Source organism: Natator depressus, chromosome 16 (assembly GCF_965152275.1).
Source record: "Natator depressus isolate rNatDep1 chromosome 16, rNatDep2.hap1, whole genome shotgun sequence".
Lineage (NCBI taxonomy): Eukaryota > Metazoa > Chordata > Testudines > Cheloniidae > Natator > Natator depressus.
In genome coordinates this window covers 15,344,073-15,371,297 of record NC_134249.1, presented here as the reverse complement: position 1 = coordinate 15,371,297, position 27,225 = coordinate 15,344,073, and the positions used below count along the sequence as shown (strand labels likewise).

The 27,225-nt window shown below is 56.0% G+C and overlaps 1 protein-coding gene across 1 annotated transcript in view; it reads right to left on the bottom strand.

Moving 5' to 3' along the window:
• The window catches only part of HMCN2 (hemicentin 2), a 119,860-nt gene that overhangs the window by 51,957 nt on the left and 40,678 nt on the right, over positions 1–27,225 (bottom strand). The window contains exons 18-37 of the mRNA XM_074973993.1: positions 25,666–25,793; positions 24,825–24,969; positions 23,840–23,952; positions 23,211–23,370; positions 22,259–22,424; positions 16,993–17,120; positions 13,861–14,133; positions 13,051–13,134; positions 10,368–10,559; positions 9,131–9,261; positions 8,817–8,964; positions 7,515–7,641; positions 6,589–6,743; positions 4,807–5,085; positions 4,011–4,292; positions 3,429–3,537; positions 2,496–2,665; positions 1,776–1,930; positions 1,022–1,118; positions 362–457 (exon numbers count right to left, since the gene is read on the bottom strand). Coding sequence (XP_074830094.1) covers positions 362–457; positions 1,022–1,118; positions 1,776–1,930; positions 2,496–2,665; positions 3,429–3,537; positions 4,011–4,292; positions 4,807–5,085; positions 6,589–6,743; positions 7,515–7,641; positions 8,817–8,964; positions 9,131–9,261; positions 10,368–10,559; positions 13,051–13,134; positions 13,861–14,133; positions 16,993–17,120; positions 22,259–22,424; positions 23,211–23,370; positions 23,840–23,952; positions 24,825–24,969; positions 25,666–25,793 — 3,138 coding nt within the window. The remainder of the gene's footprint in view (positions 1–361; positions 458–1,021; positions 1,119–1,775; positions 1,931–2,495; positions 2,666–3,428; positions 3,538–4,010; positions 4,293–4,806; positions 5,086–6,588; positions 6,744–7,514; positions 7,642–8,816; positions 8,965–9,130; positions 9,262–10,367; positions 10,560–13,050; positions 13,135–13,860; positions 14,134–16,992; positions 17,121–22,258; positions 22,425–23,210; positions 23,371–23,839; positions 23,953–24,824; positions 24,970–25,665; positions 25,794–27,225) is intronic.

Sequence of the window (27,225 nt, the reverse complement as noted above, 5' to 3'; positions counted from 1 at the left end):
AATTCCCTTTGGCTCCTTTGAAAATCCAGCCTTGGTCTCTCTGTGCCTCAGTTCCCCACAACAATCCTTTGTCTGTCTTGCCCATTTTCGCTTTAGGTTCTTTGGGGCAGGGAGAGTCTGACTGCACATTTGTACAGCAGGGACCCCAGGTGAGCTGGGGTATGGGCAGTGCCCTACTACAAACAATAAAATGGAGCCCCTTTAGCTGTGGGCTCTAAGACAGAACCACAACAGGGAGGAGGAGTCCCATGCGACCGGTCTAGATTTGAGCAGAGGGGGCTGAGATGGGGTGGGAAACCAGGCCAGGCAAATGGACGAACGCTGGAAAGAAGACGAGCCAGAGGGAGCGGAGTTGCCTTACTAGGAGTGGGCATTCCAGAGGCCAGGCACTCAAAGGATGCTGGGAAGTTCTCAGGGATGGTCTGGTTCACCTCTCCGGGTTCAATGTTTGGGGGCACTGCAAAGAAACATCACGTCAGTCCGGCGGCTCTGCGCAGCCCCACGCGGGCGTTGCCAGAGGCAGCACGGGGAGGGAGGAGGTTGGGAGGGTGAGATTTTATGCACACAGCTGTGCTGTGACAGAGCAAGGGGCTGGGAGTCAGGCCTCTTGGGTTCCATAACCAGCTCTGGGAGGGAATGCCATCTAGTGGTTAGAACCAGAGGCTGGTAGTCCCAGGACTCCTGGGTTCTACACCCAGCACAGCCACTGATTGGACAGGTCACTCTGACTTTTGTGAAACGGGAGGTAACACCATCCCCCTCGCCAGGGCCCTAGCAGGGTTAATGATTATTGGTAACACACAGAGGTTGCAGGATGGAAAACAGCAAACACTGCAATTGCTGAGTCATTTTCACATAAGAAAGAGAGAGGATGGGGGAAGGGAAGAGACTGATCTGGTTTGGTTTGTCCTCAGGCCTGGGGGTAGCTCTTTGGGCAGGTTGTAGCTCAGCGAGCCAATTGCCAGGACGGAGCCGGTGGCTAGAACGCTGGGTGCAGCCCATCCCATCTTTGGCTCCTCACCCAGCACCTTCAGCCTCACGTCTCGCCTCCCTTCCCCTGCAGGGTTCGTGGCCACACACGAGTAAACCCCTTCGTCCACCACGTCCACCTTCTCGATCTACGGGGAGGACAGGAGGGAGTCCATGGTTAGAGTCATGCCACACACAAACACACTTTCCGCGAGCGTGGTCACACTCAGGGCAGCAACTCTGTGCCACGGCTGTTCAGCCGGCTCTCCTTCCCCCACCGCCCTGCCTCCAATCGAACGCACAGCTCCCTGCTGTGCCAGCCCTGAGCTCCTCCACAGCTCTACTCTAGCACCCCCAGCCTGACTCCAACCCCCTGCTAGTCCAGCTCTGGAGACAGACCTGGCATTTGCCCAACATGCACTAGGCTGAGACCATGCTTGTTTTCAGCTGTCCGAAGCCCAGTTTGGTCCCAGAGGTGACAGGACACTACAGAGCATGCAAAGCAATTGGTACAGCCCCACTAGACACAGCTCCCGGCAGCGCTCCATTCGCTTGACCGAGGAAATACCCTCAGGGCTTGTTGAAGTCTTGCACTAGTGTAATGAGACACCCACACCCCAACAGCTTCACCCAGCGCACCATCACAGCAGCAGCCCTTCCGCACACGCGCGCTCACACAAACACACACTCCCATTGCAACATGCCTACTTTGGACTCGCACATTCACATGTGATCTTTGCAGCACCACATCTGCCTCTTGCTCACATCCGTCCCCCTGGTCTGGGCCACAGCTGCACCCACCCTACCCGCAGAAGGCTGCCCGTTGCCTGCAGAGCAATTCCATCCTTCCACCAGCTGAGGCTGGGTGCGGGGACTCCGGTGGCCAGGCACTGAACAGCCACCGAGTGACGAAAGGCAACGCTGAGATCCTCTCCACCCACAACGCGGACCGACGGGCGCTCTGGCAAGAGAAGGGGGAGAGGGGGGCGTGGCGCCACGTGGGCACATACCAATCACACCCAGGGGGAGGTGTATGTGCAGAGATGTGGTGTTAGTGGGTCTGTCATAGCCCCCCTTCAGCCACTTGAACCTTTGCCTGCAGCCTCCTTCATATATGAGGATGGATCCGATGGAACTCACCAGATCCCCCTGCCTTTACCCTGGTGATTGTTCCCGCCGCCCTCCACCTCCTGGGGGCCTGTGTCTGAAGCAGTGCTTATTCCTGGCCTCCCGGGGGGCAGGTGATAATGCCACCCCAGTCCTCCAGCAGGAGACCCTGGTGCACCCAGTGACCTGCCCACAGGCACTATTTGTCTAGAGCCAACCAGTGCCACCTCCTTCAGGAGCACCAAGCCGAATGGCTGGGGCAGGAGCCAAGCTCATTGCTGAACCTGTGACCCTGGAGATGCAGCACCCCAAGGAGGCTGGCTGAGACCTTGCTTCCCAGCCAGATGCTCCCATCTCTTTCCCAGCACGAAGCCTGGGACGTGCTTCTCCGACAGGCGGCTCGGGAGAGTCCTGCTCACCTTGCACTGACACCCGCACCTCTGCTCTGGCTCCTCCCGCCTCGCTGCCAGCTTCGCAGGCATAGAGCCCACCGTCGCGGAGCCTCGCACGGGGAATCCAAAGCATCCTTCCGTCCTCTGGCATCACCACCCCGTCCAGCTCTCCGAGTGGCTGGCCATTCTTCAGCCACCTGGGACAGAGGGAATGACAGGCGAGTTCTTACCAGGTGAAGAACAGCAGCTCTCCCACCCGCCGCCTAGAAGGAGGCCTGTCGCCCACCAGGCAAGGCAATCAGCAGAGGAACAGGGAGCGGAAGTGGCATCAGGGGCTGGGATCATGGAGCAGCCAGCAGAGTTTGCTACAGGTGAAGCATCCTCACATCCCCTCGGATATTTCAGCGTAGAGCCTTGCATTGCAAACCGCTGGCTGCTGGGCCCAGGAAAGAGGGAATTACTGGGGGAGAGGTGAATCAGCGCAACTGGGGTGAATCAGCACAACTCCCCGTATTATGCACGAGCAGTTTCCCTCAGCTTCCCCAGCTGGCAGATGACTGGTGTATTCAGCACAACTCCTGCCACCCGGGGGGATGGCGCTAAGGTAGAACTGCCATGGGGTTGTGGTGCGAGCAGGGGCAGTTTATTCCCCAAACTAGAGAGGAGTGGGGCAGTGGATGGGGAGGGGAGCCACTGAATAGAAGGAAAATCCAGGGGTAACAGCTCAGAGCTTTTGCTCCTCCATCCCCCGTGGGGTTTTCCCACCAGCTCCCCAATACTATTAACCACAAAGAGACACCCCCAAATATGGAGAGCAGATGCCGCACATCCTGCATTCCTTTGAGAGCCTGCTCTACAGCCCAGTGCTCAAAGGGTTAAGAGGCCCAGAAAGAAGCCTCAGGAAGACCCGTGCCAGACCCCAGAAAGGGGTTTCCTTGCACCCTCCATCTCTGTACTCACTGGACCCTGGGGGCAGGGAAGCCTGTGGCATGGCAGGGAATCCTCAGGGAGTCATTCACAATTGCTATCACATGACCTTCCCCCTCGCCAATTATCAGCTGAGGAGGAGCTGATTGGAAGAAGAAAGCACAAAAGAAAAGTCAGCAGAGAGTAACAGGCATCCTGCTCACCCTCAACCCAGACTGGGGCCCTGACATAGTGGAGAATGCATGCGCGGGGATCCGGGAGCAGCCGGGGGGCCCAGAGGGCTCAGTCAGTATCCCCGGGGATCCAGGGGGCACAGTCAGCATCCCTGAGGATCCAGGAGCAGCTGGGGGGCCCGGAGGGCACAGTCAGCATCCCCGGGGATCTAGGACCAGCCAGGGGGCCTCAGTGAAACACATGACAAAATGGCAAATCCATTAAAAACTTTTCGGTGCAGCCCTTCCCCGTGCCCTGCCCACGGTGGCTACCAGGCAGCGCATGTTGCCCCTGGCCGTGGCCCTATCATGGTATAGCAGGTCACCGCCCCCTAAGAACGCTGTGCAGCTCCCCCAGTCCTGCAGCATCACTGACATCCCTCCTGGTCACCCAGCGGCTTACCCCGAATGACCACCGAATACTGGATTGCCCTCTCCCCTGCTGGGCTGCTAGCTAAGCAGGTGTAGGTCCCCCCTGAGCCTTCCAAGACCCTCTCAATCCTCAGCACCGTGCCGCCTCCTAGGATCTGCGTCCCATTGCTTCTGGCCAGCGGCAGGCCATCTTTGAGCCAGGAGAGGGCAGGCGGGGGCTGGCCGCTGGCTGAGCACTCCAAGGCCAATGGCTGGCCCATCACTGCTTCCACCGTCCGGCCTCCTGGGCTGTTGCCATCAATATCAGGTGGCACTGCAGGGGCAGGGAGGACACAGCTGGCATTAGCACCGGGTACGTGGAATGGAGACATGGTGCTGCATTACCAGCATGCTACCTCTGCGGGGGGGGGGGGGGGAGAGATGATCTGGGAATGGTGGGATTCTGCGCTGGGGAAGCAGAGGGACCGGATGGGCCTGAGACCACACATGGTACAGCTCGGCTCAAGTGCCCGAGGTGGTCCGAGGGATCGATGAGGGGAGAGGCCCAGGAAGACAGCAGCACACGTGTCACTGCAGGACTCGGGGCGAGCTGTAGGAGGAGCCGGCGAGCACGACGGGAGAGGCACCCGCCGCTCCCCTTGGCCATGGCAATCATGGGCCTCTGACTGACGGAGCCCCGGCCCTTCAGCCGGTGCTGCCTAGTGAGCCAGCGGGGAACAATTGCCGTACAGTCCAAGCTGCTGGGGAGAACGAGTGGCGCATCCCCATCCCCCTTACCCCTCTCCAAGCATGTCAGGCCGGGGGCCGCGCGGCTCGGGAAGCCTTACCATACACCTCCAGCCTCACAGCCTTCTCTGCCACCCCTGCAACGTTGGTGGCCCGGCAGGCATAGAGCCCAGCGTCGGACACCTGGGCCTGGCTCAGCTGGAGGCCCCTCCCCCCGTCGGTGTAGGCTGCCCGGGCGCTGGAGACGATGGGGCGCTTGTCTTTGAACCAGGTGATGCTGGGAGCTGGCGAGCCCCGAGCCTCGCACCGGAGCCCAACAGGGCGGTTGAACAGGCCCACGACTTCCGCCCTTTCACTGGACCCCAGGATGGTGGGTGGAGCTGAAAATGTGAATGAATTCGGAGAGTGAAACACGGGGGAGAATGAACACCCCGAGAGGCGGCTGCATGGCTCCCACCGGAGGGGCTGGGCAGAGGAGGTTCCACAGTGTCCTTGCCTCCAGCTCCTGGGGCAGAGCGGCCCACGAGGGCACTGTCAGCTGGAAGCCGTGGCACGTTCACACCTGGTCTTTTCAGGGTCGACTATGCCAAGCAACTCCTACAGAAGTAACGCTGGTCTGATGAAAGAAGGACTCTTACCACTGGAAGGGGGCAGGGCAGCATGGCAAGGAAGCTCACACACAGTTAGGTTGGACCAATGGGCCACTGCATTCTGCCTGCAGCAGTGGCCTGGGTACCCAAACCCCTATGTACTCTGTGGTCATGCCTGATGCTAGAGCAGGTGAGCCCCCGTAACACACCTGGCAGAAGAGGGCTCTTTTCTGGCCCCAGAAGCAGTTAGGGAAGGATGGAGGCTCAGGGATTGAGGGTTGGTGGTGAGGAAACAGGGGAGTAAAGGAGACTTACATTAAAGGCAGCACAGTGGCATGGTGCAGCTGTCACCCACTGGGTAACACCATAAAGGCTTCTCACCCACCTTGAATGTACCGATCAGCACACAGATGAAGAGCAATGAGCATCTGCAGACAACAGGCACATGGCCCACTGCCACCACTGTTAGCCCGAAGGAGCAATGCATAACTGTATCGTCAATTACTTCAACTAGACTTGGCCTCAAGGACCATGGAGGAAGAGACTGGGGGAGATAATTTCTCTCTGGGTGTGTCGGGGGCTTGCCCTGCTCCGCCTGCCTGGTGCTCCCCAGCCCCCGACTCACAATTTCCTTGATGAGCACCATCTTCCGGCATGCAGAGCCACATGGCGCTGTTTCCGGGATCGGAACACCTCCCCGCCACGTGGCAGCATGCCCAATCCCCTGCCCGTCTCCTACAGCCCCACCCTGGAGAGCCTCGAAACCGCCCAGTGGCCGCACCCATCCCAGCCACGGTGCCTCCGTTCATAGCGGGGCCTGGTCCAGCAGCCTTGGTGTCACTGCCGGCAGGGCCCCTAGGAGTCCCCAGTACCGCCCCATAGAGCCCCCCTCCCCCTGCGCCACACCCCATGAATCCTTGGTAACATCCTTAGAGGGCCCCCCATGCTGCACCCCACAGAGTCCCCCTCCCTCCCCCAGGCATTCATGGCCCACCATACAATTTCCACACCCAGACATGTCCCTCAGGCCAAAAAGTTTGCCCACCTCTGAGCTAGCACACCAAGACCACCTGAGCTCAGACCCTGGGGGTCGGGAGGGCTTGAGAGCCCCAGCTGCCATCTGAGCCACCATGTCCACACTGCTACTTTTAGCGCACTGGCTCGAGCCCGTCTATTTGGTCTGGGAGGCTCACTCCAACCTGCAGTGTAGACGTACCTATTGCCACACTCACACTACTTCTATTTGCAGTTCTCAAAGCAGGTCGCAGAGGAAATTCCACTTTGGGAACTTACTGTAAACATGCAGTTGGAAAGTCTTGGTTTGCTGGCCAGCCTGGTTGAAGGCCAAGCACTGGTACTTCCCTTGGTCTCTCAGCTGGCTGCCCTGGATCCTCAACACCTGTCTCTGCTCCAAGAGCTGGATCCGGGTGTTCATCAGGGCAAGAGGCCTGAGGATACAGAAGATCAGAACGAGGCATAAGACCTCAGCCAGAGGGTAGAGCCGGCTGCATTTAGGGCAACGGTGCTAGTGACTCCTGGGAGGTTTCATCCTTGGTCAGTAAATGCAGTGCCAGCAAAAGGCCCTGGATAGACCGTCCTGGAGACCGAGACCCTCTGTTTGCCCACAGACATGGGGCAGCCGTTGCAAAAACTCCCCCACATCCGTCTCCACCCTGACATTCCCCTCGCAAGTTCCGAGGGGGTGTCTGATCATGAGGCTTTGTGGACGAGATCAACTCCAGAGCACGGCAGCTCACAGGGCAGAGCCCTTGCACCTTGAAGCTGCCCCATCACCATGTGCTGCAGTGTCACGTAGTGACGGCAGAGCTATTCCCTGGTGGCAGCCTGGCCTGCAGGACGGCACGCAGCTTGCACGGATCCCATCGTGTGTGCTCTGACAGGCCTGTGAGCAGGAGGAACCCTCCCCAGGGAGGAGAGGCGAGAGCTCTGTCCTTGGCCTCCGTGCCAAGACTGCCAAGGAGGGTCTCAGCGACGGACGTTTTGAGGAAGTGGCATTAGAAGTGGATGGAGAGGTCACCGGGTTTCCAAAAGCACTTTCTCTGCTCCTGGACCCCAATCTCTAACTGCATGTAGTGTGGGGTCCCTAGTGCCTGCCCGAGCTTACTCCCTACCCGGGGCCTCACTCCTGCCTCCCTGTTAAACCCAAGCTTTCTGCAGCCTCAAGCTGACCTGAGCTGGCTGTGTCCCCTGGCACTTACTGTCCGTCCTTCATCCACTCCACCTGGGGAGGCGGCACTCCCGTGGTCCGACACTGCAGTTCCACCTCAGAGCCCACCAGCACCGACATGTCGTGGGGCGACCCCACGCCGTACACCACAGGCGAGACTAGGGGAGGAAAGGAAGGAGGAGATCCTGGGAGAGCCAAAATGACAATGGCCAAGGATACGGGCGGTGAGGGGAAGACCTGGGGGCCGGGAGGGGTTGTTTGATCGTTGCACTGTAAGGGGATTAACAGCTTTATTACAGTTTATAAGGTGCATTCAAGATGCATGTCGGTTTCACCGTCCTCCTCCCAGCCACCTTCCAAATGCAGCCCAGAGAGAGGAAGGAGAACAACCAGGCCCTGGCGTCCTATGGGGGTGGGGGTGGTTAGCAAAACAAAGGCAGGTGACCGTGGAAAACTGCTGCACTTCCTTATTGCAGTGCAGCCACTCCCAGGCTTCTCAGGAGGCGGAGGCTCAGAAGAGCTTCTCCCCCTTAACTCCTCATTCATTCAACACCCTCTCTCTCTGAGAAAGTAGATAAGGAAGTGTTATTTACTCCTTCTCATAAGACAAGAGCTAGGGGTCACCAAACGAAATTAAGAGGCAGCAGGTTTAAAACAAACAAAAGGAAGTATTTCTTCACACAACGCACAGTCAACCTGTGGAACTCCTTGGCAGAGGATGTTGTGAAGGCCAAGATTATAAAAGGGTTCAAAAAAGAACTAGATAAATTCAAGGAGGACAGGTCCATCAATGGCTATTCGCCAGGATGGGCAGGGATGGTGTTCCTAGCCTCTGTTTGCCAGAAGCCAGGAATGTGCGACAGGGAAAGGATCACTTGATGATTACCTGTTCTGTTCATTCCCTCTGGGGCATCTGGCATTCACCACTGTCAGAAGACAGGACACTGGGCTAAGATGGACCTTTGGTCTGACTCAGTATTGCCGTTCTTATGAACACTACGCACCTGGCCAAACTCAGACCTGGTGTAAGAGGGTGCAACTCTCAGGAAGTCAATGGAGTTGTACTTGCTTACTCCAAGCTCCGAATTTGGCCCCGTGGATTCAACCTGTGGCCTGGCACCCCTGTTGGCTTTGGGGAGGTGGAGGACTAGCGGCTGTCAAGGAAGTTAAGCCCTTCCCCAGAGGGACTGTCAGCAGGCTGGCAGGTTAGCCCTGGTGGGAGGACTGGGACACTGGGATTAGTATCTTTCCCATCAGTCCCTGAACAGATTTCGCTGGCACGACGAGGGATACTTTTGCCTTAGACAGAAGGAGGCTAAGAACCGTGACTCACCTAGAACAAGGACGTGGAAGTGTCTTTGCGCCTCACCAACCCTGTTCACAGCTTTGCACGTGTAGGACCCCGCGTCCTCCTTCCGCACCTTGTGGACCTGGATGGACTGTGCTCCACTGAGGAAACGGAGACTGCCACTCCCCGTGAGCTATGGGGAAATAGCTAGAAGTAGGACAAGGTGGGAAGCACCTTACCCACTGCCACCCAGGTCCAGCTCAGAGCACCTGACTTCTGCTGCCATTCTCCAATCAAGGGCTGGGACAGCAGCACCCTCTCACACCAAAGGTGTCCACTAGCTCTCTTCTGAAACTTACCAACTGCCCATCCTTATACCAGGTGACTGTAGGGGCTGGGATGCCAGAAACATCACAATCCAGAGTCAGGGGCTGGCCAGCCAGGATGGAGACATTCCTCCTGGGGCCGTCACCTCTCAGCTCAGGGGGTGCTGTGAAAGGAAAGGAACAGCCATGTCGGGCGAGGAACAAGCAGAGGAATGCAGAGCTGGCTCACCGGGCTAGAGCACACCTTTCAAATGAACACACACCAAGCAAAGCATGACATACATGGCCACTCAAACGGCTGCATCGGCAGACACCAGGCATGCAGAGACCAATTCGTCCACCAGTCCAGGGGCCCACCTGCCTCTCCAGCACAGTGGGAGAGGGCTTGCCCACACGTTCCATGCACGTCCGGGAATGGACTCTCCAGGTGACGAACGACGGGTCTGGGCCTATCAGAAAGCTGCCTGCAGCCAGCTAGCAAAGAGGGCGAAGTGACCTTGGCTGGAACAGAGAGGGCATCCAAAGTGCCTGGGGAGCTGGCTAAAAGTTCCTTGCCACATTCTGGCAACTGGACAGGACATACTGATGGAGGTGAGGGGCTGGGGTTGAGGAGAGACTCTTTGCTGACCCACATCCTAGCACCCTGATCTGAGCATGCCCAGAAAGCAGGTCGTGGGGGAGCTCAGGGGCTGAGCAGCCTCCGGGGTCCAATGTGGTGAGAATCTGTAGGAGTCAGTGAGACATTCCCAGTTAGGAGACTGGTTTGTTTCTGTATCTCCCGGCTCTGGAGCCTTGCCTGCGTCCTCCCTTCTCACCTGTAGGAGGAGCTCTCCATGAGCCCCTTTTAGCTCCAGCACCGGGGGCTCACGGCGATGAGGCTTTAAAGTGAAGCCTGAAGCTTCCCAATTCATTTGTCCCTGACACCACTCTGCCTGTCCTCCCATCCCCGCACATGGCACAGGGGTGGGAGGCAAGCGGCCTTCTCTAGGGAACTGACCCCAATGTTCCCCAGGATGCCAGGAGATCAGAAATATTAGGACTTTGCCCCAACACCCCTCCCCCCATACGGCTCCACCAGCTCAGCTCTGGACAGCCCACCGGAGTCCACACTCTGCTCCCAGGCTCAGACTCAGCCTTCACCTCCCACGGGGGGGATTGCCCTTGTTGGCAACAGAGAGTGCACACCAGGACTGGGTATGGAGCCCAATCTGCTGCACCCGAGCACCCTCCCAGCACCAGGATCTGCTCCACCCACGCGGCCCCCTCTTACCGTAAACCACGAGCTTGGTTCTCCTCTGCACAGAGCCCGCCTCGTTGGTCGCCAGGCACATGTAGTCTCCGCTGTCACTGGGCAGCACAGAGCCGATCACCAAAGAGCCCTCGTCCAGCACTGAGGAGCCCGGCAAGCTGCCCAGGAGCTCGGCAGAGTTCTTTAGCCAGAGGACGGCTGGCTTCGGCACGCCTGTGTGATAGCCAAGGAGGGGAGGGTGGATCAGCCAGACAGCTGCAGCTCTCTCTAGGCAAGAGCGACTCGCGCAGACGCCCCGTTTTACCCCACTCCTTGATGCCCCTGCCGCAGCCCCACACCCCAACATTTGGGGAAGTAGAAGCTGCAGGGTGGGTACCACCTGTTAGAGGAATAGGTGCTGCCTGCAAAATTTGGATTTCAATACACACCCCTAAAACGTAGGGTGGTGCTCAGAGCAAGGGGTCTAGTCTGAGTCCTATCTCGGGCGGTAGCTAGCTCCTGGATGGGGCTACCCTGCCTGCCATACCCTGCTCAAGGTCCAGTTCCCGAGTGCCTGTCTGGTGCCCCCTTTCAGCGCTGCCTTTGGTGGACGGCCCACCCCACACATGAAATGCTTCGCACACCAAGAAGTTGATCTGCTCCCAGAGCACTGTCGGAACAGTGGTCTCAAATCAGCATCGGTGCGCAGCACGCTGACAGCCACAAGGAGGCGCTCCAGGTACAGTTTTACATCCCAGCTCCATCCCTCCCCTGCAGTGCCAGGCTCAGCTAAGGGAAAATTAACAGCACCAATCTCCCCGAGGGAAAAGTCAGCCAGGGGCTGCATCCCCTCACACCCACCCCACCCAGAGGGCATTGACTGACATGCCACCCCCAGGGCGGTCCTTGGCCATGAGGTGATGACTGCACCCTGGGCTGGCTGAGGCCAGAGGCACTGTTATCACCCAGTTACAAGGGACGCCCCTCGACTTACAGGGGATGTTGCACATTCGCACTGCACTGACCACATCTTCCTAGCAAGAGCGAATCGTGGCACCTCCCCCACAGGCAGCACGGTACGGTACCGTCCCCATGCAGAGCTACCCAGCAGGCACCAAGCCTGGCTCCTTTCCAGTTGCTCCGACAGGCAAACGGGCCGTTCTGGGCAAGGAAGTGCCCAGATTCCTATCGAAGCCACTGGAGACGAGGGAAAGGAGCCTGTACCATGTGGCCTGCCAGCACTCCACCAACCACCACCAAACGTGCCCCGGACACCAGGCACATTGTGCTGTTGTGCCGTAATGTCTGCTCCTTCCTGCTACTATAAATCCTGTCTGCTGTGACTGGCGACTTCTCTGCCCTCTCCAGCTAAGGCTGCCCCAATGGGTGAGTTAGGGGCAGCGCCATGCCTGGCGCGAGAGTCTGGATTCCCAGCTCACTCCTGAGCCAGCAGAAGGAGAGACGGAAGGCAAGGAGCAAGGATGGAAGGAGTAAAAGAAAGAAAAGCCAGGGCAATTTCTGCCCATCTTCCTATCCCAGGACTGGGGATGTTCCCTGAGGCTGCTCCACCTGGGACAAACACCCACCAGTCTGCATCCAAGACCCTGTGCATCCCGGGAGATCAGGGCACTGCCCCCTCCGCTCCCACTCCAGACGTCAGGAAGCTGTAGCTACTGCAGGAGTTTTCATCTGAGATTTCAGGCCCAATGAGACCCAGAATGGCTGCAGGTTATTTATACTTTTCAGGGAGCAGGTGGAGAAAACCGACTCAGGGCAGATCTGGAAAGAGCTAGCTGGGGAGAAGGCAGGGCGGGATGGGGAGGCAGTAAGAATAACCCCGCTTCTTGCGTTTCCCTGGGTACTCCTGGCTGTGGAACTGACCCGCGGCTGCTCCATCTTTGAGCTCAGGGACTAGAGGTGAGGACCAGGCCAGCTGTGCCACGAAGAACCCGCACGAACTTCAACGCCAGCCATTCAGGTGCCTCGCCATCCCCTCGCGTGCTCTCAGACTGAGTCAGGCCCTGCACTTAGACCTCTCTAAGTGTGGAGAGCGGCATCTTCCACGTCGAGCAGGAACTGCGCCAGCACCAGGGAGGGCCCTGAGCAGCCAGGAGCTGATTCACTGACTCCTTGGAACATCTGAGGTCAGAGGCCGCATGGGCTGGCAGGTAAAGGACACAGGAGTGGCACTCAGGAGACCTGGGCTCTATTCCCAGCTCTGCCACTGACCTGCTGGTTGAACCTGGGCAACTCGTTTCCATCTGTAAATGGGTATTGCGATATCTACACACCTTGGAGCTCTAGGGATGGAAGAGTCAGCTGTCCGTCCGCAGGGCCCAGAAAGCCAGCCCTGGTAGGATGGTTTCCAGGATGGTGGGGATTGCTGAGAACATGGCTGCACCCCAAATATGGACCTGGTAACGCCCAGTTCCGAATGGAAGTCCCTCCCAGCCCCTATTAACATCACACACGCACCAGGCAGGGAACTGAGACACAGGGAAAGGGCTGTGGGTAGAGAATTACACTGTGGGTAAATATTATATTTTACACATAAGGAAACTGAGGCACAGTGAGGGGGGGTGACTTGCCCAAAGCTTCCCAGGAACTCAGTAGCAGAGTCAGGATTAGAACCCAGGTCTCTTGACTCTTAGCCCAGCACTCTAACCACCAGTCCATGATGCCTGTCTGACACAAGAATCCCCAGCTCCAGGAGTCAGTCTCTTACCTTTGGCGGGGCAGGGCAGGGTGACGTTCTCATGGAGCACTCGTTCTAGCAGGACATCTGCACTGTCATCCAGGTAGGGTGGCTCTGGAGGGGACAGAAGTTGCACCGATGGTTCATTTGGTCCCATTTGTGACTCTCCGGCCTAATCCCCTAGGGGAGAGTTTGGCCCCCAATGTCTTGCCCCTGTGGAGACTCGTCTCGGGGAAAGAGGAGCCGAGGTATGAACTAACGGACGTTGGAACGAGCTAGAGCGGGAGCCAGGATCAAGGCAGGATCCATGGGGCACCAGGTTCTGGAGGGGGCTCCAAGGACGCTCCCACCCTGCTGGGCTGAGACAGGCACTCTGCTCACTCCGTCACAGAAGAGGGTTCAGCACAAAGACCTGCTCGTGGCATGTGGCAGCATCGGACCTTCCACCCACATGGCAAGGGAGAGGAAGGGAACCTTGGAATTTGGAAGGATCTAGGCCCCATTGAACCCTAATCTGTGTCTGGAGGAGACACCTCACTCTCCTCCCAGGCCAGGCCCTTTAACCCCAAGCTGCAGATTGCTCCTGAGTAAATTCCTGGCCAGTGCGTGCTGCCAGTCCTGCTCTGGGCCTGATCCAGAGAACACGAGTCTGCTACAGCCCCAGCTCCAGAGTCGGGCTCTACAGCTCAAGCCCTAGCGCCTCCTTCCCTTAACTGTGGAGGTCCCCCGTTCACGCCTTACCGGCGGCCAGAACGGCAGTTGTCACCTAGCAGCACCTTACCACAGGGAGCGCAGTAAAAGAGAAAGAGCCGCATCCCGCACGAGGGATTCAGCACTCACCCAGCACCTCCACCACAAACTCAATGGTGTCTTCTCCAGCGCTGCTGGCTGCAAGGCACCGGTACTGCCCTGAATCAGAGACCCGCATGTCCAGGATGTTGATCGTCCCATCGGGCCCCTCCAGGAAATCCTGGTCGCCCACCCTCAGCGGGCTGCCGTCCTTGGACCATCTGAGCTTGGGGACTGGATCCCCATGAGCCACGCACGGCAGGTCCAGCGTGTGACCCACTAGCACCTTCAGAACCTTGGGGCCCGGCTGAACTCGAGGAGGCACTAAAATAAAGCGAACGTACAGGAAGGACAGCACCAAACTGGGAGGCGGCATAAATGGCTCTTGGAATTTCCTCTGAGCCAAGGATCCTCAGACTCGGGGGGGGGTTAGTGTCATTAGCCCCATTGCACAGAGGGTGAAACTGAGGCAGGGTGAAGTGACATGCCCAAGGCCTCTTGGGGATTCAGTGGCAGAGCCAGGGATAGAACCCAGGAGTCCTGAGCCCTTGTTCTCTGCTCTGAACATCGCTAAACTGTTCTGTCATGAGAGGAGGAGTCACAGCCCAGTGCCCGCTTCGTGGCAGCCCTAGCTATGTATTTTTTCATTCCACATGGGGCTGCTTGATAGTGCTTCAGAGTTGAGATTCTTGGCAAAATTAGCTCCCTTTTGAGCAAAGCTTTTGCCATGAAGACAGAGCCATTCCAGGTTGGGGACATGTACTGGAGTGGGGAGAGAGAATGTGGGTTTGCTCTCTCACAATGACAAAGGCATCTACTGTGCTGAAACAGAGAGGGCAGGGCTTCCCTGTCTTAATCGCTGGGTCTAATGGCCCCCAAGGACGTTACTCGATGAAAAGTGGGCCCCTGGCCACGTGAGCAGTTACAGCTGGCTTTACAGGCAATGGACGAAATCAGCACATCGACTCAGATGGCCTCACCACTTTGTGAGGTGCCAACGAAACAGCGATTGCAGGTGAAAAGTATGGTTTACTGGTGAGAGGGAGAACCAGCTGGCCGGGGTTCTAGTCTCGCTGTGGGACTTTGGGCAAGAGCGGTTAACTGGTGCATGCCTCAGTTTCCCCCTTTGTAAAATGTGGGATTTCCAGGGACCCACTTCACAATGGGATTGCAAGGCTCCATCCGTTAATGTCCACTAAAACCCGCGCAGAGCAGTGAATCCTCCTGCACTAGATCCCCGCAGCCCAGCGGCCACAGACCGTGTATATCATTGTATGTGCCCATCGGAACCACCTCTCCTTTACAAACACAGCCACCCCACCATCTCGGCCCACTCCACACCACTGCAGCAGTGCGGATCACACGTCCCCAGTCGAGACGTTTGGCTGAGCATGCAGCGTGTTTAGGCACATTCATAAACCATTCAGCCTTGAGCTATTTTTAAAGCAGACCGTAACACAGGGCACCACGCCTGCATTAAACCCGGCTCTCACCAGCCTTATCAGCCCCGCGCTGAAACGGATGAACAGTCCGTAGAAACCCAACTCAGAGCTTCGCCTCCTCTACTTGAAGCATCTTGGACTGCTCTCCTGCGCAAGCGGACAAGGGGACCCTCAATCATACTACAGGAGGGCTTCACATCAACATAGGGCATGTGGTGCCAACTCCCACCCTGTCTGGCAGAGCAGGAGAGCTATCCATCGGCCCCATGTAGGTGAGGTCGGTTCAAGCCATGGGCACCATTGGGGGGAGCCCAGTTTATGGACTCTGATCGGGCCCAGGGAAGAGAAAGAAATCTGATGACCACGTTGAAATGAACATGTAAAGCCAGCCAGGACAGTGCTGGAACAGCAGATGTCGGCTCCTTAATGACTTCAGCGTCTCCTGCATTTCTAACTCGGTAGCACAGTCATCCCTTTAGGTTAAATGCCTGCAATGCTTCCGGGCCAGCAGCTGGATAATTATGTTAGCAGCTGTCTGTATACAGGATCCTGTCCGAGCCTCACATAGCCCCGCCGGGTATGAAGTTCAATACCATGCTGGTCTGGTCAGGAGTCTACATCCCGTCTGCTGGCTCGAGGATGTACGGACACATGGTAGCAATTTGAGCAGTGATCCAATGCTAAGCACAAGGTAAGGAAAGGCTGCTGCTGGTCTCAACGGGTGTTGGCTCGGGCCCTGGGTGGGTTGCTCTCTTAGGACACTAGGGTCCGTTTACACTGGGAAATTAGTTGGTCACGTCCTGGAATCTCTCTGAACATGCGACCTTATGACCAATGTCAAGTGACACAGCTGGGGCCGGCAGTGTGGCTGGGACATGCCCTGTCCTGCTACCAGACACCCCACATCCAGACACAGGCTCCTGAATGGCTTTCAACAAGCCACGCTCAGCCCGCTCTAGCTGGCCCTGAAGTGTTGCCACCCAAACCTTATCCGAGGAAACTGTCTCCCGAGCAGTCGATTTCCCAGCTCAGCCAGAGACCAACGCCCCTTTTTCACTCCTTGCTCCAACCAAGAGTCCTAGGGACCAGGATGTTATTCTTTGAGCAGAGGGGACCTGGATGCTCAGGCCCCTGTAGTCAGTGTGAGCAATGCTGTGGCCTGGGGGTGGTCACAAAATACCCAGATGGGAAAGACCCAACAGCAAACACATCAGGACTCATGCAGAGGATCCAGCCTGGGGCATAACAAGGGGCAATGGGGCAGCCTGGTGACTGGGTGCCAGTGACGCTTCCTGGGATGTGAACTAGATAGCAAGAGAAGCCGCCCTAGGAGGCTCCCCCAGACCCCGAATCACTGGCCCAGCATAAACTGAGTCCCCTCCTTTCATCCCAGAATGTTGCCGCCTATTCCCCTTAATGCCCAAATGCTACGGTGATGGGCACCACACCAACTCCCTTGTAAGCTGAGAGATGAAATCGACAGACCCAAGCACTGCCCGTAGTAGAGCACCATCACCCTGCAACGGGCTCCTGCTCCTTGCCGGGCATATCCAGTCCCTAGAGCACAGCAGGCAAAGGGTACGTAGGACGGAACCCCACTGTTCCCATGCAACCCCCCACCCCTCCACTCCATACTTAACAACCTCAGCGCTCCATGGCAGGACTGTCCCGCCCCCTCCCCCCATTACAAGGCTTCTCTGCCCCGGGGACATGCCAGACAGAGCTCTGCTGGAACAGGCACCTTGGACTTCCAGGCGGTAGCTCAGCGAGGAGTTCCCGGCGGGGTTCACTGCCGTGCAGGTATAAAGGCCGTTGTCAGTCACCCTGGGCTCAGCCAATCGGAGGGAGCCTGACGGGAGGATGCTGTACCTAGGTCAGAAGAGAACAGATCAACTAGGGTGATACCCTAAAGGAAAACCCGCAAGAGCTGAGAGAACAGCACATGGCCCCGTCTCTGCCTGGGTCTCCCTAAAGCTCTCTTAGCAGCCAGATGCTGTACATCAGCGGGAGATGCCCGCATAATGACAGGGAATAGCATGCATCAGTTGTCAGGGAGAAGCAGAGAAGCCCTCTGTGTACAGTCAGCATCTAAGAAGGATTCCTGTTGTTTGGAAGGGAAACAAGGAAAGGACACTATTCCCTGCGCCTTGTCAGCGTGATTAGCACTGGACAGACAGGCCCTGCCCTGAGGAACTTGCAGTCTCTGATGGTGTGAGGAGGGGAGGTCCCTCCCTGCTCCGAAGACAGCCCGCCTCCAGAGGCCATCTGTACCCCCCCGGCCTGGGGCCAACGCCAAATCCCCACCCTCAGCCTCAGCTTGCCCTCCAAACATGGCTCTTCCTACGGCATCCCTGGAGGATCTTCCTCTGCCTCACCCTAGCTCCTTCTGCCCCAGAGTCATTCTCTAACCCAGTGATCTCCTGATCAGAGCCTGCCACCATGACTCAGCTATAGTTACCCTGAATCCTTACGCAGGGGACACAAGAGAAGTCCTTGAACCTGCCATAGCCAGACAGACACCACAATCCAGACACACAATGCACCAAATGATCAAAGACTGGGGAATGTTCTCCGTGGTGATGGGAGGCCCATGGAGCTCTCATCCCTGGTGAGCTGCTTCCACGCATGGCTCAACATGCTAAATCCCTTTGCTCAGCTCCTCCAGACGAAGGAGGAGCGCTCACACTGAGGTAGAAGAATGAGACAGCGTCACACAGAGCTGCCTGTGGCCGGGAGGTCGTTCTTGAGGGTGGCTGAGCTGCCCCGGAGATCGGCTAGTGCAGCTGGAGCTGACCGCGTGCTCCCCTCCAGCTGCAACCCTGCCTTTGTCGGGGACCCTGCAGACGTGACATCACCACAGCCCACGTCCGCAGACTCCCTGCTGTGTGCTCCCATCGATCAACCCAGCGAGCGATGAGAGGCGGCTGTCCCCAGGCAGCAAGCAGAGCCAAGGGGAAAGGGTCATGGGGGAGGGGGAGGACTGGAAGCAGTCAAAGGAGCTTAGACAGGCAAGAATGGGGAGGAGGAAAGCTCCACTGGGAGATGTTAAATCCAGGTTCCTTCCACGCAGAAATGGTGGCTGTTTAGGAGGGGGATAAAGATCAAGGGGAATTTTAACAAGCTGTAAGGCAGGGAGTCACGTTCCCTGTTATTAACCCCAGGACCACGGGCCAATGACCGGACGTTTAAGGAGCCCTCATCCGGTAAGGAGGCGAAGACAGTTTTAACAGAGGTTCCTGCTCGTGAGGGCTAAACATGATTTGCTTGGTCAGTATGAACCTAGGAAAGTGACTCATGCTGGACAGCAAGTTCCAGTCTCTCTTCAGACCGGCTCTTCCCCACACTGGTGGTAAAAAAAACAAACCTTGGCTCGCTGCTGTGACCTGAGTCAGCTTCATGGACTTCACTGAAGGATGAATTTGGCCCTCCAACGTTAACCCACGTTAACAGAAATTGCCTCTAAACCCACATCCTGCCACAGATAAAAGCTATTACTGGGCCCCGAACTGCTGCTCTCCCTACACATCTGCTGCACTTAATTCCTAGTTTTGCAAAGCACTCTGCATATGAGAAAAATGATGTAAAGCCCAATCGCTGCATGGCGTTGTTGTGCGCTGTTAAACAGCTGCTGCTTTCCACCCCAGAGGTGACTGCATTTCAGTGTCAGCGGACACAGTGTGTAAGCTCTTGCACCAAATTCATCCCGGACATTGCTCCACTGAAGTAAATGAAATACAATAGGGATGAATTTAGTCCACTCATATTAACTTAAAGGAAAAAACCAATGGAAGGTGGAAAACAATAAACCGTTAGTGTTTGCTATGGAGCAATGAAAAGAAAAGCAATTTACCTCCTACTTCCAGTATGTTATCACAGTCAGGCCAAGTTCTGTAAGTCATCACCAATATAACTCCAAGGAATTCCTTCCTGGGAAGATCACTTCCCAAGACTCAAGATACTACCCAGTGTTTTGAGCCGGGGAGAGTGGGAGAGGGAGACGGGAGGTCTGCCCACCCCCTCATGCAGGATTCAGAATGAAATGTTTGTGGTGGTGGCAGTGCTCCAGATACCTGACTACCAGGGAAATATTTCAGTGTGAGGGGTATGTGACTATTCCAGCCCCCGAAGAACCAGTCAAGCTGGCAGCTCCCAAGACCACAAGCTGGCGAGAGGAGAGTTTGGTGGGAAGTTTCCTCACTGAAGTCCCCACCACTGGATTTGTTTTCCTCATATGCAGATTCTCTCCCGCTGACACTAACCCGCACTTCAGCATCCCCTCCCACGCACACAGCCATCGCTCCTACCCCTGGAGGGAGGCACTGGCCTACGCAAAGATTCCCCAACACCAACGCCATGATAAATGTCCGCTGATAAATGGAATCAGCTGCGTGTCTGTAGCAAGGCGCCCAAGTTATGACGTTCGGAGTCAGGACTTTGGTTTGGCCCGTGAACAGGGGATCGGGATCCAGGTCAGACAGTGGAGGAGTTGGGGGGATGTAGGGGAGGGTTTGGAATGCAAGGGTTTGGTCCAGGACCCACTGCTCGTTTACGTAAGGATACCATACGTAAGGGACTGAACTGCTACACCACTCATCGGAGACAGCCACTGGATGGAGTCAGGAGAGGAAGGATGATCCAGTGGTTAGGGCACTAGGGTTCAAATCCCTGTTCTGCCAGATTCCCTGGGTGCCTCAGGCAAGGCACTTCCCCTCTCTGGGCCTCAGTTTCCCATCTACCCTATGGGGATAATAGAACAGGAGTGCCGAGAGGATAAATACACTGAAGATCGTGAGGGACTCAGAGGGGTTTCTACAAGCACCGCAGATAAATCGAGGAGACTGTGGGTGGCCAGTTACTCTGCAGCCTTCTCTCCTCTATGCACATCACTCTGTGACTTCTCCTTTGATCCCCAGGCTGTTGCTGGGGCCTCCCAATCCCCTGGGATTCCCTGCAGCTAGCCAGCCTCAATCAGACTTTTTTCCCTTAAATGAAAGGCCCTACTCCACACTGGAGCCGGGATTATACTTCACTGATTTCCATGGAGCTGAGCCCATTTAGACCAGACCTGAACTGGGCCCCAAGCTGTTGCTGGGAGGGAAAAAGAAAAGTTGTCTATTTTTCACTTAAAGGCCCCAATATTTCCATCCTGTCATTTTAGTGCCTCAGATCACCTTGTACTCGCAGAAACAGACCCCGGGCAACCTCCAGTGCAGCAGACGCGCAGGGATCATGCATGGATGGCCCAAGAGCATCAGTTATTCAAGGTTTAAAGCAAGGACCATGCCCAGGTCGGGACTCTCTTGTACGTTCCATGCAAGATCCTGGTACCAGGACTGCGCAACCCTTGCACTTTTGCAGGCACGGGGAGCCCCCTCCTCTGAAGCATTCGCTGGGTTTGCTTTCAGAGGCTCGTAAGGCTTAGGGCCAGATCCATGCACAAGGAAAGGCTCCTCATGTGAGCAGGGGATGCATTAGCTTGTAGTCTCCTGAGCACCCTCAACCCCTCATGGGGGTCAATGGGAGCTCCAGATTGGTGCTCAGCTCCCCCGATCGGGCCCTAAGATTGAAGTACTTTGCAGGCAACCCAGTGCCTTTGGTGTCGGTGTCTTTAGTCTTCAGAGAACGCCTCTTCCTCTGCGTTTCGTACAGAGCCAACCACTGAAAGAACAGAGCTACAGCACCGAGGAGCTGGAGTGACACATGGCGTGTGTGAAGGAGGCTTTTCACTGCCATTTGGCCAGGGATGATTGTATATCAATTAAATCCCAGCTAACAGCCATAAAACACATTTAGCAGGGATTAGCTGTGCAGTAGATCTGTCTCGAGTACCCCTCAATAAAATACACTTCAACAGGCACTTGGCACCGATCCCCGCTTTAGCCGAGATAGAGTTAACCACATTCAGATCACATCACTCAACCTTTCCAGGTCCTGCCTTATTCCAGAAACATTCTTGGCTTTCTTTGCTTTGCTAACCTCACTCCCTTGCTCCACTACCTTAAGCAGTAACCGTGACGGCACCAGCCAAGAATGCACAAAAACCCAGCTGTGCTGACAGACGGGGATGGGAGAACAGGACATGAAAAGCAGCCCCCTCCCCCACCACAACCAATGTGTGCACTGCAGCTTAACGCGGGTTGAAAGCAGATGTTTCATCCAGACAGATGTTCAGATAAAGGGCTGGTAGGGATGAATCCAAGAACTCGCTCTGATTCCTTTCAAGGGCTGTGCCAACTGCTGATATCATCCCAAGGCGTTTGAGCCTGTGGGGTCACAGATTTCTCCAGCCAGGCATAGTCTAATCGCCGCTCATAGCAACCAGCAAGGAAAGCGTCCCTCCTGCAACAACACTGAGCTGGTGAGACACGCCAGCTCTGGGTCCCTGCTCCATCGGCTGGGACCAGCACCGCACCCAGTCACAAAGCACTACCATGAATGTTAACAGGGCTCATGGCTTTGGCTGGGTAGTTATGGGACTTAAACCACATTACGTGCAATGCTTTCACCATCACCCACGGATGTCAAATGCTCTGTTACTATGAATTAAACAATGCCAACTGCACATCCTTGTGCACCAGGGGACCACTGTTCCAGACAGGGAAACTGAGGCAATGTGCCAAGGCCACAGGCTGAGCCAACAGTAAAAGCGAGGAGTGGAACCCAGATCTCCTGCCTTCCACTTCCCCAGTTCTAACCACTAGACAACGTCCCCTTCCCATGAAACATATCAGACCGCTCAGCCCCATCAGATCGCCTCCGGGGCCGAGCGGGCATCACGTGCATCCAACAGACTTGCAGAAAGGGGCCGTTCTACTTCAATCTCCCACCATAACTCCGGTGAAGCTGCTGGAACAACAGCAGGCAGGGGTTAGTTTAGTCCGTAGCTGCTCATCTATTCTGTGTGCAGAGTCCCAAGAGCTTAAGAAGGAAATAAATAAAGCTGAGGGGCTCCTAACAATGAGCCCATTGGGCTCCCCCAGCTTTATGCCTTCTAGCCCGTTCCTTACCTTGCTGTGGTGAGAGGCAGCGGCCGGGTTTCCTGAGTCCATACGACCAGTGGGGACGGCGATCCCTGAACTTCACAGGGCAGTGTCATTTCCTGCCCAACCACGGCGAAGATTCTTATTGGTCCCGTTGACTCACGTGATCTGTTCCTGCTAATCCTGGGTTTAGCTAGGTTGGTGGGACAAAGAGGAAAGTGAGGCTGGCATCCAGGCTGAAGAGCTCTCGGGTTTTAAAGGCCTTTCCCAACTCAGTGAATTTAGCGCCCGGCAAAGGTGCAGGGAGATGGGCTTCCATGGGGCTACGTCATTGCAGTCCTTCACTATGCACATCCATAGCCGCTCAGGACAAATGCCAGCTGTATTACTGCCCTACGCAAGACCAGTGCCCCAGGGTATTAGCAGTAAGAGACAGCCCCTGCCCCAAACAGCTTATGCTTGCAGACAAAGGGCCAAGTGAGGAGAAGGAGGCACAGAGAAGTGAAGTGACTTGCCCAAGACCATACAGACAAGTCAACTGCAGAGCTAGGAATATAATCCAGGTCTTCTGATTCCTAGAGCAGTGCCCTAACCACTGCACCACGCTGCCCCTGCACGTTCCCTAGAAGCCCCCTGCATGGGGCAGTATGAACTCCGGGCAACAGTGAGGCTCCCATGGGCTAGGCCGGGCTTATTCACGACTCCTAGAGAGAGCTGGAGGCTCAGTCGCAAACAGGGAAGGGAAGGAAATGTTCACTGGAAGAAGAGAGTGTCTGTCTTTCTATCGGGGCTGAGAGGGCTTCGGAAGGGGGAGAGAGCCAGGAACAGGCTCAGCGAGTCCCGAGGTTCCTATTAATGCACGTGGAAGGTGCTGAGCTCCCTTCTGCAGTCAGCCCAAGGCTGGCCGGTAGAGGGGGCCATTTTAACAGGCCGCATCCTTGGCTGGGTCTTCCCCAAGCAAGCGGACAAGCGGACTCACTGTTGACAAAGAGCTGGATTTCCCGGCTGGCGGAGCCCCCCAGGTTGGTGGCCGTGCAGACGTAGACACCCGAATCTCCAGCAGAGGGCAGGGGGATCAGGAGGCTCCCGTCGCTGGGGATGTGGTAGTGGGGGCTCCAGGAGGAAAGGGGCTCCAGTTCCTTTAAAGGAAAAGAACAAACAGCAGCGGCTTGGATATTAACTGAGTCACCAGCCAGGGGTGGGGGTGGGGGTAAACATGGGAAAGAGGAGCTAGGCTGGTGCTTTTAACCCTTCTCCCACTGGATTCCCTCGGGAGCATCCATCTAAACTCCTGGATGCTCTGGGATCTAACCCCTCTCCCCATTCCAGATACACGGGGCAGCCTTAAGGCCAATCTCTCTGGCCCTGTCTACACTGGGAAATGGCACTGCATTAACCACAACTCAGCAGTCAGTGGGGACCTCAGGGTTCACCACAACCAGCTGAGACAACCTGACACAGGCCAGTCCCTGTCTGCAGCGGGCAGTGAGCCGGTTGACGCGTTCTAACACACCCCTGGCTGGGATTCCTTTGCCAATATGCTGCTAAGGAAGAGTCATCTTTCTGCCCCCCTCCCACCTTGACCAAGCATTAGAGCCTCCACCCTACCTTTGTCCAGGTCACAGTGGGGAAGGGAACTCCACTGGCATTACACGGCAGGGTGACAGCCACTCCCTCGTTGGTGCTATAGAGGGCAGGACCAGGCTGAATGCTGGGTGGAACTGTAAGCGAGAGAAGCATCCCCCTTATTGCTTACTACTGATTGAGAACAGCGAGGGAGGGCCAGAGCTCAGGGCTCGATTTCCAAGTGCTTGGCACCCACAGCTGCAAGAGGTCTCAGCTCCCACTCAGCCATCTAATTATGGGCCAAATCTGCAAGCGCGCTCAGCAACCTGTGGCGACCCCAATGGCCTGGTTTTCAAGGGAGCCCAGGTCCTTTTGAAAAGGCCGTGCCAAGCCCTTCGGAAAAGCTGGCTACTTAGTCGAGGGCCAGCTTCTGAAAACAGCTCAGCTCTCCTGGCCAGAAGTGACCAAATGGGAGCCGAGTGCTTTAGAAAAAATCTAGCCCCAGTTGGGAGTGCTGGGCCCTTCTGAGAATTCCAGCCTGACAGTCACTGTCCCCGAGGCAGCTCCACCAGCCTCAGAAGCCCCCACTACGTGTCCCCCCATGTCCGTGCCTTTCAGTCAGCTCGCCCAGGAGTTTTAGTATGCAGCTGAAGTCTATTTGTCCAGAATCGAATTGCACTTGTGCAGGCCACTCAGATGTCCCAGCGCTGCTAGATCATAGGAATTTTCCTAAATTACTTTGTCAACAACGTGCTGCCCTGGGGACCGACGCTTGCTAAGGAAACCGGCTCTAACAGCGCAAGATTTTCTCGCCTTGAGATAGCATCATTGCTGCTTTCGCTCAGTGGCAAGAGTCAGGTCTCTTCCAAAAGGCACCATGGTTTCATAGGTGCTCTGCAGGAAGCTGGCAGAGGAGGTGCGCACTCGACATCCACCCCGGCAGCTGCCTCCACACGCTGCAACACGACAGTGTGCGAAGCCAGCAGACAGATGAGCAACACGCAAAGCCCGGATCTAAACCGCTCACCGTGGATGGCAAGAGTCACGTTCTGCCTGCGAGAGCCAATGGCGTTCGTGACCACGCAGGTGTATTTCCCAGCATCTTCCTGGAAGGCCTGGTCTATATGGAAACTTCCATCTGTGCGTACGGAATGGTGGCTGCCCAGCGTGACCTGGGAACGGAAAGAAACCATGAGTCAGGACTGATGGTCAATTCAACGAGCATCACACGCTTGTCCCTCTGCCTTTAGAAAATATCTAAGGTCAGATCCCCAGCTAGTATAAACTGGCATCGCTCCGTTGACTTAAAGAGAGCTATGGCAATTTGCACCAGCCAAGGATCTGGCCCCTCATGACAAACCGGAGGGAGCTCAGAGAAGAGAGACAATCACCGGGGGGGGGGAAATGAAAGGAGCTCACGGCTCCGTGATGACATAGGGGAGATATTACAATCGCACCCAGTCTCTGAAGGGAGTAACCATGGAAGAAGAGGAGTTATTTAGTGTAACCCGTAGTAAAGGGGGAAATTAAGAAAGAGAAAAATTTAGGCTGAATGTCAGGGCAAAGCTTCCTGACAGCGAGATCTGTGTGACAGTCTCCCAAGGGAAGGGGTCTGAGTGGTAACATCTGGGGGTGGCCTGGATATTCTCCGAAGTCTTTCCTATCTCTTGCTTTGATTGTACCCTCATCCCGTTGAATAACACGATCACAGTGACATGACACCGCACAACAAATGCTGTGCTGCTGTCAATAACAATCAGATTTACCTACAGTGCTCCAGCAGCACTCTGTGACTCACCACTCTCTGCCCCCTTCGCCCCCCCACCCCCGGCGCAGCAAATTAAACAGACAGAGGACCAAGACCTCACCGGCTGCCCGTCCTTTAGCCATCGTCGGTCTGGAAGAGGTTTCCCAGCCAGGATTATGCATGGCAGTGAGACGGGCTGACCCTCATGGGCACGGATCACAGGGGCCCCGACAGCTATCTCTGGGGCAACTGGAGAAGGAAAAGGCTACATTAAGTGGGGACAAGCTGGCTTTAAGAAGCCAGGACAACGGTTCTGCTTCTTGGTGTTTTATAAAAATTAGCTTCCAGGATGAAAAATCATTAATATGAGCCTTATCCAGCCTCTGAAAAGCAAAAGAGTTCTTGGTCACACCACTGCACGAGGTTCACCGTGCTGGCTGGATCTACTGGGACCAAGACTCACACCCAGGGTTTGGCCATAGGTTAGTGCATCTATTCTGTCCTCATGCAGGTTCCTCACTGCCCTCTGCTGGGGGGAACTTTGGATCTGCGTGTGTATAAACGGTTGGGCCATCCCCTAAGCTACTCTGTGGACATCTCAATTGTGAATGGTTGCACCCGCTAGAGCTGCATCCTACAGTCTATCAGATCTAACACTACTATGCAAGTTCAAATAAGCTGGCTTCATCTGTGATCATGTCCCCGTCTAGTGGCTGGCCGAGTGACTAACAGCCCAATTATATACAGCAAAAGGAATTACTCCTTTAGCTCAAGTGGCAGAGCCCTGTATTCTTGGTGCTGTGAAGGTCCCAGTTCAGTCCCTGCTGATGACATCCATGTAGGCAGAGGGGGCTCATTGCAACTCATCACCGCTAGAAATGGCCAGAGCCACAATGTCTCTATCAGGATCTCATTTCCCCCCAAAGTTCAGATCTGGGAATTTGGTTCAGCCTAAAGCCTATCCACCTTGCCCAAGGGTGCAGGGGGGGTTGGCAGCATGATTTGGGTAAAGGTTCATCTCTAGATACAGTATCATAAACCTAAATGTCAAAGGGCATTACATTTAGCCCCAGCCAGTGGGCACTGGAATTCCCAAGCTGCATATTCCAAAGGAGACCAGTGTGGAACAAGAGTCGTCACCATCGTTACAGACACGGACAGGGACAGTCAGCGTCTGCGCCCTAGGCTTTAATTTGCTTTAGCAAGGACATGAAACTAATAACAAATACGCCCAAAAGAAAGACTGTAAACCGTGTCCGGTGGCCGTGAGCTTGGCCTCAGCCTGGCTCTTCCCAAACACATTCTGTGCTTCGCAGACACAGACGGCTTGGTCATCCAGTGACACGCCTGGGGCAGAGGGAGAGGAAAGGTCTGAGCAAGGCAATACGGCGGGGCTCCGCCGTATCTCTGAGCTCTGGTAGGGGGAAGAGCCCACGCCAGCAAATGGTAGCACCACCTTAAAAACAATCCCGCACCGCCTAGTATTGTCACTTACACCTGTCCAAGGTGAGTGGAAAGTGGGCGTGTGACAGAGTGCTGGGGGTCTGACCCAGCACTCTGGTCACTAAGGTACTAGCTATTCGCCCGCACCCCCCAGAGAGGACTTCACTGGGAGATCAGTGCTCAGTGGCTTAATTAGGCAGGAGGCTGATGAGCAAATGAGAATAATCAAGTTTATGTC